We start from the raw sequence: 16760 nt of genomic DNA, 5'->3' as shown, positions 1-16760 counted from the left end.
TATATCAGCGTGTTCATCCGGTGGCCTTGTCTTGAGTGGACCACCTCTTCATCCTCTCCTTGAATAGCGACCAGACACAGAGGCTCTTTGGTGAAAGTCAATATGCAGTTCTTTGGTTTTGCTGATGTTAAGGTGAAGACAGCTATCAAAGTTCTCCACCCGACTCCTCTCCTTTGTCTCATCCCCCTTATCAATACACCCCATAAGTGCAGAATCATCTGTGGATTTTTGCAGGTGACATGACCTGCTGTTATATTTATACCCTGAGGTGTGCAGAGTGAAGAGAGAAGGAGATAGGACTGCCCTACACTTGAAGACCCCCACTTCATCATATGAAAAGCTATAGATAGATAGATAGATAGATATGAAAGGCATTATATAATAGACAGATATGAAAGGCACTATCTAATAGATAGATAGATAGATAGATAGATAGATAGATAGATAGATAGATAGATAGATAGATAGATAGATAGATAGATAGATAGATAGATAGATAGTGCCTTTCATATCTATCTATCTATCTATCTATCTATCTATCTATCTATCTATCTATCTATCTATCTATCTATCTATCTATCTATCTAATAGATACTGTAGATAGATAGATAGATAGATAGATAGATAGATAGATAGATAGATAGATAGATAGATAGATAGATATGAAAGGCACTATATGATAGATAAATAGATAAGAAAGACATTATAAGATAGATATATATGAAAGGCACTATATAATAGTTAGATAGATAGATATGAAAGACATTATAAGATATATAGATAGATATGAAAGGCACTATATGATAGATAGATAGACATGAAAGGCACTATATGATAGATAGATAGATATGAAAGACATAAGATAGATAGATATGAAAGGCACTAAATAATAGATAGATAGATAGATAGATAGATAGATAGATAGATAGATAGATAGATAGATAGATAGATAGATAGATAGAACTTATTTGTCATTCTGAGCATTAAGCTGCTTTAAATTATATCATACAGTCTGTGACCCTCTAGTGTTTCCTCATAAAATCCCATAATATTAGAAGTAAAGATCAGACCTGTCCACGCTCCTAATAATTGTCCCTTAAACAGAGAACATCTTCTCAGTCTTCTTCTTATTCTTTAATTGTTACCAGTAATTCTCCTGTGATTCAAGTTAAACAGGTCAAATGGTGGCTCAGCGTTTAGCGCAGCTGCCTCCCCCACACAGCATCCCAGGTTCAAACCTTCATCGGAGTCTTCTTCAATTCCCTGGCATTTTCATCATTCAGAGATTCTCGCCAGGGCCTGAAGCTGTCCTCGATGGGGTCGTATTGTCTCTGGACGTACTTCTGCTGATTGGGCCAACAGAAAGGAGACCCCAGAATGTTGTATGTAAAGAAGGTTTCCAGTATTAGTGACAGTTATGTTCTAAATCTATTGTGTTTGAGAATTATCATGCATGCTGATATTAAATGACTTTCTACCTTTTAACCCTTCCATTTTCTCACCCCAGCAATGTCATTTAACTCAGTTCAGTTATTCTACGACTGCCTATCATATGTCACCTAATATTTGGGACATTCAGATTATTTCAGCAAGTGCAACAATGTGTTGTTCAGTGCATTCTCAATAGATCTGTTTATTAGATTAGATAAACTTTATTAATCCCAAGGGGAAATTCAGATGCATAGAGCAGCAAAACATAAAAAAACAGACTCACGGGACAAATAATACAGCCATTCAATTAATCAATCGATAAATACATACAGGTATACTATGTAGGTATTTTAAAATAAACTTTTAAGAGTACGTTGGGAGGAAGCATTGAGTTGCCTGATAGCTGTGGGCACAAAAGACCCCCAGATGCACTTCTTAGCACACCGTGGTGGAATGAACCTGAGGCTAAAAGTGCACCAAGAGAGCGCCCCCTGGAGAGGATGAAGGGGATTTTTCATGATGGCATCCAATTTTGCCACCATCCATTTATCCACAACAGCTTCCAGTGTGCCCAGCCCTGAGATGGAGCATGTCACCAATTCATCCTGGACAGACCTGTGGTGCCCCAAAACTGCCCCCCAAATGCTATAAAAGCATATAAAAGTCCTTCCATTGCTGAATCTGCCTAAACCAATTCAAGATCCTGGAGCACCAGAGACCACCCAGACAAGCAGAAATCAGCCTGGTATGGGTGCAGAATGGGATTGTTCACCTGGTATACAGTCTGGCGGAGGCTGCTGGGAGTGTGTAAGCTTCAGGGGTCTTGGTCCTCTAAGGTGATGAAGCAGCAGAGCACCTTCACATACAACTACTTTTCAGTTGTTTTAATTCTTCATCTACATTAGGGCTAAATATCACAATGGCAGGCAGTCAGGCATTATGGTGTAGTGATTAAGGCTTTGGACTTCAACTCCTGAGGCTGTGGGTTCAAATCATGTGACCTCCCTGTGCTCCAATTGTAAAGCAAAAATTGTATCACAAATCAAGTAAGTTGTCCCAGGATTAAAGGTGCCAGCCCAGTAAGGAGATGTCACGTGAGTGGAAGCCACACTTCATGAACGCACTTTGCATTTTTCCGCTGCAATTTGTCTGCTCTGATCCCTGACTTTGGAGCCAAAGCACCAATCATTTGGCTAAGGCCACAGTGGTGAGGCCGAGTCTGGAATTCCTGGCACCTGCATTCTGTCAGATGAAAATCAAAATGCAAAACCTCACCTTGTTTGAAATCTGACAAGACAAAACCTTCTATTCTGCTGGCACTGCCAGGCAGGTGGCACAAGTGCATTGAGAAGGGTGGAGACTACACTGAGAATCGACATGATCAGTTTTGTTCTATTTTCTGATAAAATCCCGTTTTCTAACTTTAGCTTGAACCCCACCCCCCACCCCGTACCAAAAATGTACCTTCTGTAATATCCTATCATATCCAGCTTTTCTAGTGCAGGGTCACGTGACAACAATCCCACCAATCATGGGGCACAAAGCAGGAACAACACCTGCACCTGGCCAGTCCAGCTCAGAATGTTTAATAAGCACAATGGCCTCACCAGAATTCTTCAGTAGGCTGGCTGAGTTGTTAACTGTGATGACTTTATCAACTTCATCTGCTGCCCTTTCTCCATGTTAGGCTGTGCGGTGGTCCTTCTCCATGCCTTGTTCCTTTTCATTGGGTCTCTGACGCCCTTATGCTGTTGTTGAATAGCACTGGGTATGCTGCTACCAGTTATTTAAGCATTGCCATGTTAAAAAAAAAAAAGAAAAGAAAAAAGGCTGCGAAAATCCTGTGAGAAAAGCTGAACTTTAGTCAGAAGACCCCCTTGGCGGATCTGGTGGGCAGGGCTGGTGCCATCATTAAGGTGAATTAGGCATTGGCCTAGGACACAGATCATAAGGGTGGGGGAAATCCCAGCCACATGGGTTAGCCACCAAACAAGTAAGCTTGGCCTAGGGCACACAATAACCTGGCACTGGCACTGCTGGTGGGCAGTGTTTTCACTGCTGACTTTCTGTGGCTGTCATATTGAAAGGCATTTCCAATGTTCTATGTGTGAACCCCAGCTCAGGTGGGTCTGAGAATGACTTTGAGTAGAATTCACCACAGGAGCATCCAGAAAGGGAGCAGAATTTTTTAGAAAATTTGATTTATTTGGAAATGCCCCAAACCTGTGTGCCAGTTAACACGCGATCATCTTGAAAGCTCAAGCCAAACCTCAGGCAGCTAACGCGGGATCTTTGGCTATAAGATGAGATGTTCTCAGTAAGCTCCAGCTAGACATTAGCAATCAGGTCTGAGGAGACTAGAGTGGAGCTGCCCTGACTCAGTGAAGTGCACCTCATGAGCGGTGCTTCTTTTAGTACTTAATTCTTTAAAAAGGAGTATGATGTTCATCTTCTCAACTGTGATGACTATGCAGTGAGAAAGGACCAAATGGAGGCCCTTAGGAAAATGTAGACAGGGCAGAACCAACTCACATGAACCAAATGTGGGATGATGTCCTAATTAAAAGAAAAATGAACCAAGCCATAGTCTGCTTCAAGCGCAGTCAACACAAATTGGAGCAAATCTGGAAAAAGGCAGATGAACACCATGGGACCTTAAAATCAAAGACCTTGGACAGACCTGGAAGTGTGCAGACTTACAACCTTTGTTGATACTTTACATAGTTTGGATCTCAAAAAAGCCACCTTGACAAAGTGCACTAATGACCTGACCTGAATGAATTTTGATCACCGCTGGAATCGTATCCCGTTAAAGAAGAATTGGGAGATGATTCACCTTTAGGCATGAAAATATGCTAAATCTGTGCCTGCCTGGAAGACTCCCGATGGATTTTTCTAAGCTGCCCTGTTCCCCCTGGCCTTCCCGGTCATGGATGTGTACTCGGTGCCCTCAGACACGTGTGCCGACTGAACGCGTCTTCTCCTGAGGTTTATGGCTAACCTGTTGTTTTTGAATGGGACAATTTGTAACTTTGTGCCTTTACACAGGGCCTTCGTGCTGTCTACTTTTTTTTACCGTGTCACTGATAAAATCCATGCATCCTAAAGCTCAAAGCAAACTTCCAAACCGGAGTCAAATTTAAAGACGGGCAGAGGCATAAGGTGAGTAACAGGAACGTGGAGAAGGATGTTTTGTTTGTAACATGATGGACTAAGAAGAATGAATGAGGTGAAGTGTAATGTGGCACAAACTCTAATGGCTGAAGAGATCAGCCTGGCCAGAGAACAGCTGGAAGGACGATGGCAAATGGCTGGAATGTCCAGTAGGGCTGCTTAGGGCAGTGGATTGTCTTTGTACCCCCCGGTAATTTGAATGAAAAGAAAAAGCACAGGTAACAAAAGGGCCGTGCTCTGCCTGGCAGTCTCTAGTGCATGCTTAGCTGTGGGAACTGACACCTGGCTGAAAGCACAGGTCACTTTACGTGTTGGTGTGACATCCTATCTCTGGGTTTCCCTGACAGCAGCATGGAGGCCATCTGGAGCTTCAGCACGAGCTGCCAGCCATAGAGCTCTGCTCACCTACCACATGTGTGTAACCAAAAAGTGCAGAGCTAGGACATCTGATATAGTGACGTCTATTACATAGTGCCTTTCATGTCTATCTAGCTATCCTGCCAACTATACCATATCTATCTATCTATCTATCTATCTATCTATCTATCTATCTATCTATCTATCTATCTATCTATCTATCTATCTATCTATCTATCTATCTATCGTAAACTTCATGTCTATTTTTCTAACATATACTGCCTTACATATCTATTATATAGTGCATTTCATGCCTCTCTATTATATAGTGCTTTCCTGTATATTTATATATCTGACATATATTACCTTTCATGTTTGCCTTTTTATTATGTAGTGCCTTATCTATCTATCTATCTATCTATCTATCTATCTATCTATCTATCTATCTATCTATCTATCTATCTATCTATCTATCTATCTATCTATCTATCTATCTATCTATCTATCTATCTATCTATCTATCTACATATCTGTGGATACTCCTCGGCTAAGAAACTTTCCTCGATGTTTGAGTGACAGATCCCTTGTAAAACTGGCGGCTGTTGTCAGGGTAACCGTTGTCAGGGTAACGTGGGGCTGTTTACAGTTGAAAGTGTTTGCTGATCCTGGTCAAACAATTTCGGTAGCGAAGTGCTCAAGCATATACAGTAGGAAGCAAAAGCTCTGCGATCAGTGTGTCACTCCATGACTGTGTATTTATTTATTTATTTGACTTTTCTCAAGTTGCTGGCCTCAAATTCAAAAGTGAAGTAAAACTTCAGCACGTTGTGGGGAACATATTTTTAATAGCTGCTGCAGACCTCAAAGGTTAGAATGCATTTTGTGCCTTTTAATTGTTTTCCATTTCTTGACATTTCATTCTTTTTTTTTTATTTCTTCCTCCTCTTGTTGAATTTGGATTGAATTTTTCCTGTGTATGGCCCATACAGTTGCGTGTGCTGGCTGATTTTGCCGCTCTGTATGGTGCTGGGGACCACTTGGAGGTGCCTAACTGCTGATGATTTTTTGGGGGGCCAATGGCTTTTAATTTCAGGCTGGTTTTAACAAATGTGAAATGGCAACTGCTTGTTTTTAGTCCTGAGGGAACATCAGTGTTTACTGATGGATGGCATTTAAATTAATGGAATATCAAACCACTTGAACCCTTGGGAATATTTCAATAAAGACCTTGTGAATGCGCTCAGGTGCGGCTCGGCTTTTATTTTTAGATCAAGCTCATTTCTGTCCTGGCCGCATATGTATTGACTTCTCCAAGAATTTAGATGAACATTTCATGATTTCCTATGTATAAACGTTTCCAATATTTACTTTTAAATATTATCTTGACCCCAATTACAAATGGGTCTTGACTTTCATTTCTGATTTGCTAATGTGATTGATTTTTTTAAAAAGGACTGATAGCAAGTGATGTAAAACAAAGGGAAAATACCGTGAACTAGTTGTAGACTAAGGTCGGGGAGTAAACATCATACAGACAATGGCACAGCATCAAGTACATTCATTCATTGTTATTATTTTAAAACACATCATGTTTTGGTAATTCCTACTTTAGATGCATATTTTTGGTGTTGTATTTAAACTGTGGACAAAAAATTCACACGGTCTCTTGTTCTTTTCTCACAGCCACTGTAGCGAGCACAAGTGGGGAGGTCAGAGCAACCTGTTGAGTCCCAAATCCATCTTCTACCAGGAGGAGTCCCAGCAAATCTCCACAGGGGAGGCAGCCACCAATGACAGAGGAGCCGACCGAAGTACTATGCGTGTCAGGAGTGGAGACAACACCCAAGACGGAGACAAGTTGGAGCCCTCGGAGGGCAATGAGCTGGAGACCAAATCCAATGCGCACAGTCAAACGGTTATTGATGCCAAATCTTTGAAGAGCGGTGACACTAATTTAGCAAAAGATGCTGTGGGCAGGGAGGGCCCGAGTGCTTCAGACAGTCCTGAGCAGGCAGCATGCGAGGCAGAGGCCAACGTGGAGGCAGACATCCAGGATGATGTAGGGGAGCCAAAGACAGACAGGAAAGAGGAAGGCATGAAAAAACGAACTCAGGCCACTCGTAAAGGAGAATCCAAAACCCAAGAGGGGAACTCTAGGCGAGGGGAGAAGGCACCGAGAGAGAGGAAGGAGACGGAGCATCATCCTCTGGGGAAGGAAGGTGGGAATGCTGTGTAACAGAGCAAAGGCCTTGCTTGAGTGCATGTGTGTGTGTGTGTGTGAGAAAGAGGGAGAGTGCACTCTGGGTGACTTTCAAATCCAGTTAAATACATAAAACGTCTGAAAAAAGAATTCCCACATTACACTGTCTGTAGGTACAGACGGTGCAAAATAAAGAACAGAGAGTTCATAATGGCAACTGTAATGGCAAACACACAGGGGCAGGACTGAAAATGGCAAAGGCATTAATGGGGGCGGGGGGGGGGGGCAGTTTATTAAGACACGTCATGTTCAGAATGGCTCTACAGCATTCAAATACTGCCATTTTAAATCTCAAATAGGCTTCTGTTGTCTGTAAACCAGAGGTGCCTTCACACAGTGGGAGTCTCTCTGTCTGACTGTGCCACTTGAGTTCACTCGTTCCTGGATGGGCACTTTGTGTGCCCAGAAGACCGTATACTACTTACCATTCCTAGATAGATAGATAGATTGATAGATAGTTATGAAAGGCACTACATAATAGATGATATGAAAGGCACTATATGATAGATAGATATGAAAGGCACTATATAATAGATAGATAGATGATATGAAAGGCAATATATAATAGATAGATAGATAGATATGAAAGGCACTATATAATAGATAGATGGATATGAAAGGCACTATATAATAGAAATAGATAGATAGATATGAAAGGCACTATATAATAGATAGATGATATGAAAGGCACTATATAATAGATAGATAGATATGAAAGGCACTACATAATAGATAGATAGATGGATATGAAAGGCACTACATAATAGATAGATAGATGATGTGAAAGGCAATATATAATAGATAGATAGATATGAAAGACACTGCATGATAGATAGATAGATAGATATGAAAGGCACTACATAATAGATAGATAGATAGATAGATAGATAGATATGAAAGGCACTAAATAATAGAAATAGATATATATGAAAGGCACTACATAATAGATAGATAGATATTAGTAATTGTGGTATAGATAGATAGATAGATAGTTAGATAAATAGATATGAAAGGCACTGAGCAATAGATAGATCATTATTATTTTAAAATACCTTATTGTAACCTAATATATACAAAAGGTGAAAACAAGTAGCGTAAGTTCAAATGAATCCACTAATGACAACAAATTATATGTTGGAAACACAGATTCAATAAAATTCCAAAAAAACAAATAAAAATAGACATAACCCACACAAATGAGTATCAAGTTAATTCCCACTTACTAGTCCATGAGTAATTCCCCATTATGAACAGTACACAATCTCCCGAAAACACCCCAGATGGTTTAAAAAAATGCTGACATCATTAATGAGTTTATAATGTGTAATTACTTCCTTTAGTCTGCTTTTAACTAGTACTTTAAACATTAATACATCATCAGTTGTTAATGTGTTTTTATCTTTGATCTTTCTTGCCTTTAAAATTGCTTATTTTACCTGGCCTAGAAAAAAAAACTGGCAAGTAAGGCATTGATTTTTAAGTATCCTAGAATATATTAAAGGAAAAATAAAAGTACTTAATGTAGATGAAATGAATTTTTCTGCAGCAAAAAACAAAAATAATGCATATGTAAGGCTCTCTCTCTCTATATATATATATACGTATATATATATATATATATATATATATAGATAGATAGATAGATAGACTGTAGATAGGAAGGCAGGTTGGTATCCAACTTGTCCATAACTCGTTGTTTCAGTGAGACCCTTGTCAAACACTCACTTCCCAATTTTAAGTTCACCAGCCCTAGAATTTCAGACCTTAGCTAACAGCCACCATGCGGGTCTCAGACGCTGTACCGCTGTGTCAGACCGCCACAGACAAGGACATATGAAGCCCAGCCAGCTTGTTTGCCCTGTCAGCTGACCAAAACGCAGCAAACATCTTGCCCTCTAGTGACTTGGAGGATTCCTGAGGCGTTGCTCACTGACTCCTGTATGTATCTGGTGGTGCCACCTATTGGCTATAGTGGACGATAATAATTGGATTTAATTGTGTTTGAAGTTGTGTTTTCCTGCTAGTTCCAAAATCTCTAAATATTATTATTAAAATAACGTAGTAGTGTTTAGTGTATTAACTTTATCCCACATTAAAGTGCTACCTTATTATCATTAATTATTAATTATTTAATTAAGTGACTGTTTCATGTATGTTTGGAGTCTGAACATAGCTTGGCATTTTACACCTGTGTGCATGTGTTTGTAGTCTAACACAGACTGTATTGTTACAATATTTGTTGTTTGCAGATTAGTCCTCTTGCTGCAGTATGCTCATATTGAAATATTTCTAGAGGTGTGTTCACCATTTAACTTTGTTTCTGGCTAAGATTACTCAGACTGACTGCTTGATTCCTTGCAGATTTGCAGTCTGATTGGAGCAAGTGCTGGCCCACTCAGTCTGTGTGTGAGAGGAGTTTGAATTGCAGGTGCCCTCCTATTACAGGTTAGGATAACTGGTAACTCTAAGTTGGTCTAGTGTGGGTGTATGAGGGTGAGTGTCTATATATGCAAGATGTGCCCACCCATTGTTGGCTTCTGCCTTTATGGTCCATGCTGCCGGCATTTTGTACAATGTGTAATGCTCTTAACAGAGGTGCCAGCTAGAAAGAGGTTTCTGGGGACGAGGCCACCATTTGATTGGTACAATGTAGGGAATTTGTCCCTGAGGGGACCTGCAGAGATAAAGAAGAGGGCCACAAGGATTAGTTCACTACACAATACACCAAAACATCAGTGTTTCCCCAGACATTTGACTGTCTCTGTTTTGTGGTCCTTCCACAAGTGGTATAGCCTGCAGGATTATCAACTTATTGTCCCAGGCTGTAATTTTGTTTTTCTTGTGCTGGTGACTCCACCTGTTGCTTCTTGGGTTCCCAGCACATAACTTGGGCTTGCTGTCCCCGTCTAGCAGCCCATGCATTCCTACATTGGCAAGGGCAGTGCCTCCCCTTCTTCCAGTGTGGCTAACTCTCATTCCTGGAGGTCTTGTGTGAGGCTCATGCCTATCCCGTGTCAGTGTCATGGTGCCTGTGACTCTGGAAGCCTCTTTCCTAGTGTGCACAGTTTATCGATTAATATGGATTGTGATTAATATAAAAATTATATATGGATTTAATTGATAATAATTAATTTTTAAATATAATTGATTCTGAGTACTGTTTAAATTGTGTTGAATACAGTAGTACTGGCATTTTAATATAATTTATTATTAATATTCATTTGCTGTCAATATTGATATTATTATTCAATCTAATTAAATGTTTAGCATTTTTAAAACATGTTGATTATGTTTATCATTAATATTACAACATTTGTGAGTATGATTAATGTTTAAGGTGGCACAATAGTGCCATAGTTGGTACTGCTGGCTCACTTGTCCAGTATCCTGGGTTCAGTCATTGTTCAGGTGAAGTTTGCAGATTACGGCTTGGTTACCAGGTGAGACCAAATTGACCCCAGGGTGCGTATGGCTGAGGCCGTCTGCATACCTGGGCCCTGAGATAGACTGGTGCCTCACCCTGGACTGCTTCCTGCTCTGTGCCCTGTGATGCTGGTATAGGCTCCTACAGCCCTGAAACAGATTTTGGGTGTTTAAGAATGCTATTGTAAGGATTCTGTTTGAAAAATAAGCCATTGCCAGGGTTAAGGATGGTAAGCAGGAATGAGACAGTGGACAGGCAAAGACAGTACACAAGAAAGAGAGCAACAAACGTTGAAAAGTGCTAATCAGGAATCAACGTTATAAAAGAGAAACCAAAAATTCAAAATCACGAGGGAAACTTCGAATATAAGAAATCACCAGTGATGAGTGCACCCTGCTGAATTCTCTTCGTCTTGAGTTGGGTGAAACCGTGAAAAGGTTCAGCAGAAGTTGGCGAAATGCATTGAAGTCCATGGGGGAAGGTGGAACTGAATTGGATGGGAGAGTATTAGAATGGTGCAATGGACTTTTATGTGTCCTTGAGGGCTATGTGGGGCCACTTACTGTGGCCAAAAATATGACCTAAGCTATGCGGGAGCAGTGCTAGCCACTGTGCCTCCGAGCCTCCATGGAATAAAATGGTAAAATTATTGTCAGAACAGTGACATTTCTTACAGAGAGTGGCAACAGGAACAGGAAGCATGAATTCACTGAGGCCTGGCTCCTGCAAATCCAGTACACATACTAGTAACAGAAAACCAGAGGTAGGGCACTAGAGAGGGGCAGATAAGGGTCCCATCTAGTCCTGTAAATAAGCAGTCAGGGCGTGGAAATCTATGCTGACCCAGGACTCGTTCATTTTTATGAGTGTGGGCCGGTTGACCCTATCAGCAGCACTGACAGCCCACTCAGACACTTTCAGTAGATACTGTGCGAGCTCATAGCCTAAAACCAGCATTGTGACCCACATCTCCATGGGGTCATCAGTATGCACAGACTCACGTGCAGCGTTCCCCCCCACCCCCCCGGTTGTCACTCATCATCCCATTCTGTGTCCGACCAGGTTACTGAGGCTGGAGAAAGTCTCTCCACGCATCCATCAGATTGCTACCACCATGGCAGCTACTGCTGCTACTAACAACATGTGCAGAGGTGGCAGAGGGGGATGAGGGGTGAGAGGCATTAACCAGCACTAGTAAAGATGGAACGGGGGTCACACATCCAACACTGGCTGCGACAGCTCTGTGATGTCATGCTGGCCTCTTCAAATCATCATGGGGCACTGGGAAAATGCCTAAGCCAGCCACACTGTGAACTTTCAGGGAAAAATTTTTTAAGCAGGATCGCTGGCAAACCCAGCAACTTTGCTACGAAAACTGCCTCTAATTCTCTTTCTTTTAGAGAGTTATCCCAAAACTGGAACATAAGAATACCTGCACTGTGACGACATGAAATGTAACAACATAATTTTGTCCTGCAATTCCACAAAATGACAACTCCCTTGGCCAACAGAAAGAAAGATCTGAAAGAGACAACTCAGTGATGTTGCTACCCTAATGATGAACATAATAATCATAAAGAAAAACAAAAACAGCACCTGTCAGGCTTGAAAAACTAAAAAATGTATAATCATAATAATTATTGCATAGTGCCTGTGGGGAATAACTAACACACATGTGTCATGGCCTAATGAGGGCATGCCTGTCCATTCAGCCTGGTGCATTAATGATTGTTTAATAATAAAAAAATGTTTGAATTTATTGTTACACTTGGGTCACAGAATTGCACAGAAACACAGGAGGTTGTAGAGACAGGAACTTTATTCAAACACTGCAAACAAACATGTCTCTTTTTCAAAAGTTTAAACGTGCTCCTTGACAAGGCGGAGATGACAGTTCCGTCTCACAATTAAAAGAATGCAAACATATCTTCCTTTTCAAAGGAGTGCGCGTCAGGAGCAGGGAATCACAGAGAGAGAGAGGCAAACAATCAATCAAAAAACTGACAGGTGCTATTTGGACTTTTAAGTCTGTGAAGTACCGCGCGGATCGCGTGATAGATCAGCCGCAGCAAGCAAGCAAGGGAGCAATGTGAAGGTAGTCTTTCAGCGTCTTTTTTTTTAACCTGTAGGGGTGTGATCAGCCCCCCAGCTCACAATGGGCTGTGGTCTGTGCCCTCTGCTCACTTCACTCGCCAACCCCCTTTTGGGCACTACACGCTAGCCACTTCGCCACTCTGCCGCTCACTTATGGGGAAGATGATGTACAATTTAAACAGATTATTTTCATGGGAATTGTTACATATGCATAATAGAACTAACTATTTTACATTACAGCGAGTAATTAACCATAGTAAAAAACAGTAAAACATAATAAATTGAAAGAAAATTATGTTTCATGTTGCATTAGAGGAATTTGTTGTATTATACGTTTTTGTTCTGTTTGGCTTTGAAATTAACATGCAAATACTTTTTAAACTTACACTTTTATTGTAAAACTTCAGTAAAAACAATATTTGGAATTAACTTTTCGTCAATATCGCACTGAATTTTGATTCCGTGTTTGGAGTTACATTGTCACAACGTAACGTATAACTGCCGGTGACTGAATATCGTTTCTTTCTCTCTAATAAATAAACTGACTTTTTCAAATGTTTGTCCCTGTGATTTGTTAATCGTCACAGCAAAAGCTGTTCTAACGGGAAACTGTAAACGTTTTAATGCAAATGGCATTTCAAGATCTCCTTTGGTGTCTGATGTTATCCCCTGAAGATGTACTAAATTACCTTTCTTGTCACCTGTTAAAATTTTGCACGTCAGAACATGCAACCAATTTTGAATACAACTAATCTTGTCCTATTGCATAGCCCATCACTCAGACATAAATCACGCAATAACATTACGATACATCCTTTTTCAACAGTAATTCGACCAGACGGTGTTAATGGTTGTAGATATCCTACAGGATATTGTAAGTTGATGTTTTCATCTTCCGCACAGTCACCACCAACTGTTTCAGCATAGTCTATTGATACGCTTTTAACCAATTTGTCGTGTAACTGATCGACAATTTTCACTTTAATTCATTTGACTTCATCGTTTCTCGGTGCTAGGACTGCCCGTGTACTCATTTCTTCTGTTGATAACCCTTCGGGATGAAATTCTTCAGTAAGATTTGGACATCATAAGCCTTCTTTAATTGGGAACTTAAAAGTGAGGAAAACATAAAAATTCATAAGAGCTGAGAGCACAGGAACTGTGTCTGACAAAAGCATTCACACAAATGAGAGGTGTGAGGACCGTCGGCGTGGGCCGTTAACTGGAAATGGTGGAGGAGAGGGCGGGACTTGAGAAAATCTCTTGGCAATAGTCTCGTCTCATCTCAAGATTTTCCTTTATAATATAGGCCTTTAATGTGTTTTGGCTGGTTGTATTTTTGTTTTGGTGGCCAACTTGAGTTTGGCTTAGGAGCAAGCGGGTCTGTCCTGTTGATGTTAGTTTGTCTGCTGGAGTGCAGGATGTCCGCTCTCAGTGGCACTGATTTCTTCTCTATTGCTTGTTAGACAAGTGCGTCATTGTCACTGCTGTTTATTTAAAACTAGCTGTGTAAGCCTGTGCTGTAAAAAGCCCGGGGTCCTTGAAACTTTTGAAATCGTCAGAAAAAAAATTGAAATGTGGAGATATCAGGTAATTGAAAGCAACTACACTGGGCGTCTCTCTTCTAGGAGGTTTCGTTTTACTGACGTGCTTGCATCGTTTGTGCATTAGCACTGGAAGGAAAAGTAATAGGGATACAGTTTTGCTGATGTTTGCGGCCAAGCGACTTGGACTTTCTTTGGAGGATTTGTTTTGCTGATGTGCTGGCCTTACCCCGACTCCACTTCTCACGTCCGGGCCGGACAGACAGACACACAGACTTCCACATGTAGACGTTAATATATAAGATTAATTTGGTAACACTCCAGTTTTGGAATTACCCATAATGCATCTATTAGTCACATTCAGCTATGAAATAAGTAGGGATGAGTGAAATGACTCATGCAAACTGAATTTGCAGTGAAACTCCATGTTTCTCATTGCAATTAAAAAATTGCGTTTTGCTTCCAGGAAAATTAATGCCAATCACATAAGAAAAAAGGTATTTGTTGTGTTTCTGGATGATTTTTCATGCATTAAATCCACATGATCTCTAATGAAAAAAAAAAAGAATCAGTGGAAGTGTGCATATCCCCAGCTAGGATAAGCTTTTTGTTAGAAGTGTGCACAATGGTACGTTTTAGAGGGTCTTTGTGTGGAGAAATACCCAGCGTGTCACATTTTGTATGAAATATATTGAAATAAGAATGAGAGGCGTAAATTGAATTGATTTGACTGACGGGTGACGATGAGCTGGGGAAAAGGACTCGGGTGAAGAGTGGGAGTGAGGCTTTAGGGGGCAGCATTTCTTGTTTTCCACCACCTAAAAAAAAACCCTGTAGATCCTCAAAAAAAGCTCTTTAGTGAGTTCCACATTTCATAATTGCAAAATCAAGTGCAAAATTAATTTTAGTGCCCGTTTTGAATGCATGTAGGAATGTTGGCTATTTAACTCATCACCATCATCCTAACAAGATGTGATGAGAGGCTCCTTTTGGTGTTTATGACACTTCCAAAGCATCAGTGAAGTGGGGACTCAGTCACCTCTGTGCCGTGAGCTCAGTTAAGAGCTTGTGACATGTGTGAATATGACAGACAGATAGCATCCCCAGGGGCAAATCTGGCTTTTTGTAGAAGTGTAATTCATGAATATTATTATACAACAGACACCCCTCCCTCAAATACACATCAGAATAACTAAAAGGAAAGAAAAACTAGAAAAGTGCAGTCCCAGTCACAGTGAGGCCTTATAAAGCCCATTGCAGAGTTGTAGAAGATGTGAAGGATGTCACTACCCACGTCAGTCGCCTAAAAAGAGAGTCTGCTCTACCCTTTGTTCTTCAGTTCCTCTGTGATGTGAGATCAGGCCAGCCTGTCACTGATGTGGACCCCCAAGTCTTTGTATCATGATCACTCCCTGAGCAGTGACCGGGCGTAGAGGCCGTGCGGTGCGTTGAAAGTCGATAAGCAGTTTCTTGGTTTGGCCAATTGTAGACGGTGCCTGAGGATGAAACCCATAAGTGACGGTACTCTCTTGGTACTCCTCCTGGTCCTCCTGCTATGCACAATTTCTTAATCGAGCTTCCCCTTACAGTTTCAATCATCCTGATACACGATATTATATTGAGGTTGGAAAATATAGAAAAATATATTCATATAATTGGTCATTTCTATGTTTTAGAAAAGTATTATAGACACTATATTTTACTAGCTGAAATACCCAGCGTTGTCCAGGAGGAAAATAAAGTGTTTTTTTTTTTTATTGTTTGAGAAAACTTTAATTAAAAAAATACAACTTTAAAAATAAAAATAAATTAACAAACAATGAAGACTCACTAATGTGCTTGTCTTGCGGTCTTGTATGTATGTCATCATCCAGTTGAAGCTCGGAACCAGCCAACTCTGTTTAATTTCAAAACCGACGGGCGCAGTGGTGCTAAAACATAAAGAATGCTGGCAGTCACCTCCAGTTCGCCCTCTGGTGGTCGTTCCGAGTATCAACTAGATGATAACATGCATACAAGACTGCAAGATCACCCCCCCCCCCCCCCCCACCCTACCCAGAAGGGGGTGGGTTAGGGTTGATTTCACCCTACAGTATTTTTAGTCGACCAATGAGAAACGTGTACCAAGTTTCGTGAAAATTGCTCCAGCCGTTCGGAAGTGATGCTGAAACATACATACACACACACACTTACATTGACTTTTATATACAGTATATAGATTAAGTATTAAGATGTGAGAGTTAGGAGTTAAAAGGCCCATGCTTATATATATTTTTATTATGCTGTAAGCCACAGCACCATTATCTCCCAAGTTAAAAGTGTGGATGTGCAGGAGAGTTGAGCAGAGATGGGCCCCTTGATAAGAAGAGAATGTAAACTCTTGGGTTGTAAATAATTGGAACTGAGTCTATATGTCATACAATAAATCTCAATTCTGTGGCCTGTCAGAAGACTCCAAGCGTCGTCTCTGTGGGGC

At 40.7% G+C, this 16760-nt stretch overlaps 1 protein-coding gene across 7 annotated transcripts in view; it reads left to right on the top strand.

The window, feature by feature from the left end:
* Positions 1–16760, top strand: part of ttll10 (tubulin tyrosine ligase-like family, member 10) — a 328948-nt gene that overhangs the window by 236281 nt on the left and 75907 nt on the right. For 4 of the 7 annotated variants that reach the window (XM_051931444.1, XM_051931445.1, XM_051931446.1 and 1 more), the window contains 2 exons: positions 6646–7181; positions 9584–9667. In XM_051931444.1, coding sequence (XP_051787404.1) covers positions 6646–7181; positions 9584–9667 — 620 coding nt within the window. Of the gene's footprint in view, positions 1–5605; positions 5830–5966; positions 6559–6645; positions 7182–9583; positions 9668–16760 lie in introns of those variants that run through there. The other 3 variants (XM_051931449.1, XM_051931443.1, XM_051931448.1) reach the window with 3 other exon arrangements.

This window comes from Erpetoichthys calabaricus, chromosome 8 (genome assembly GCF_900747795.2).
Source record: "Erpetoichthys calabaricus chromosome 8, fErpCal1.3, whole genome shotgun sequence".
NCBI classification, from domain to species: Eukaryota; Metazoa; Chordata; class Cladistia; order Polypteriformes; family Polypteridae; genus Erpetoichthys; species Erpetoichthys calabaricus.
Note: the sequence above shows the minus strand (reverse complement) of the source record. Positions and strands in the feature narration are given on the sequence as shown.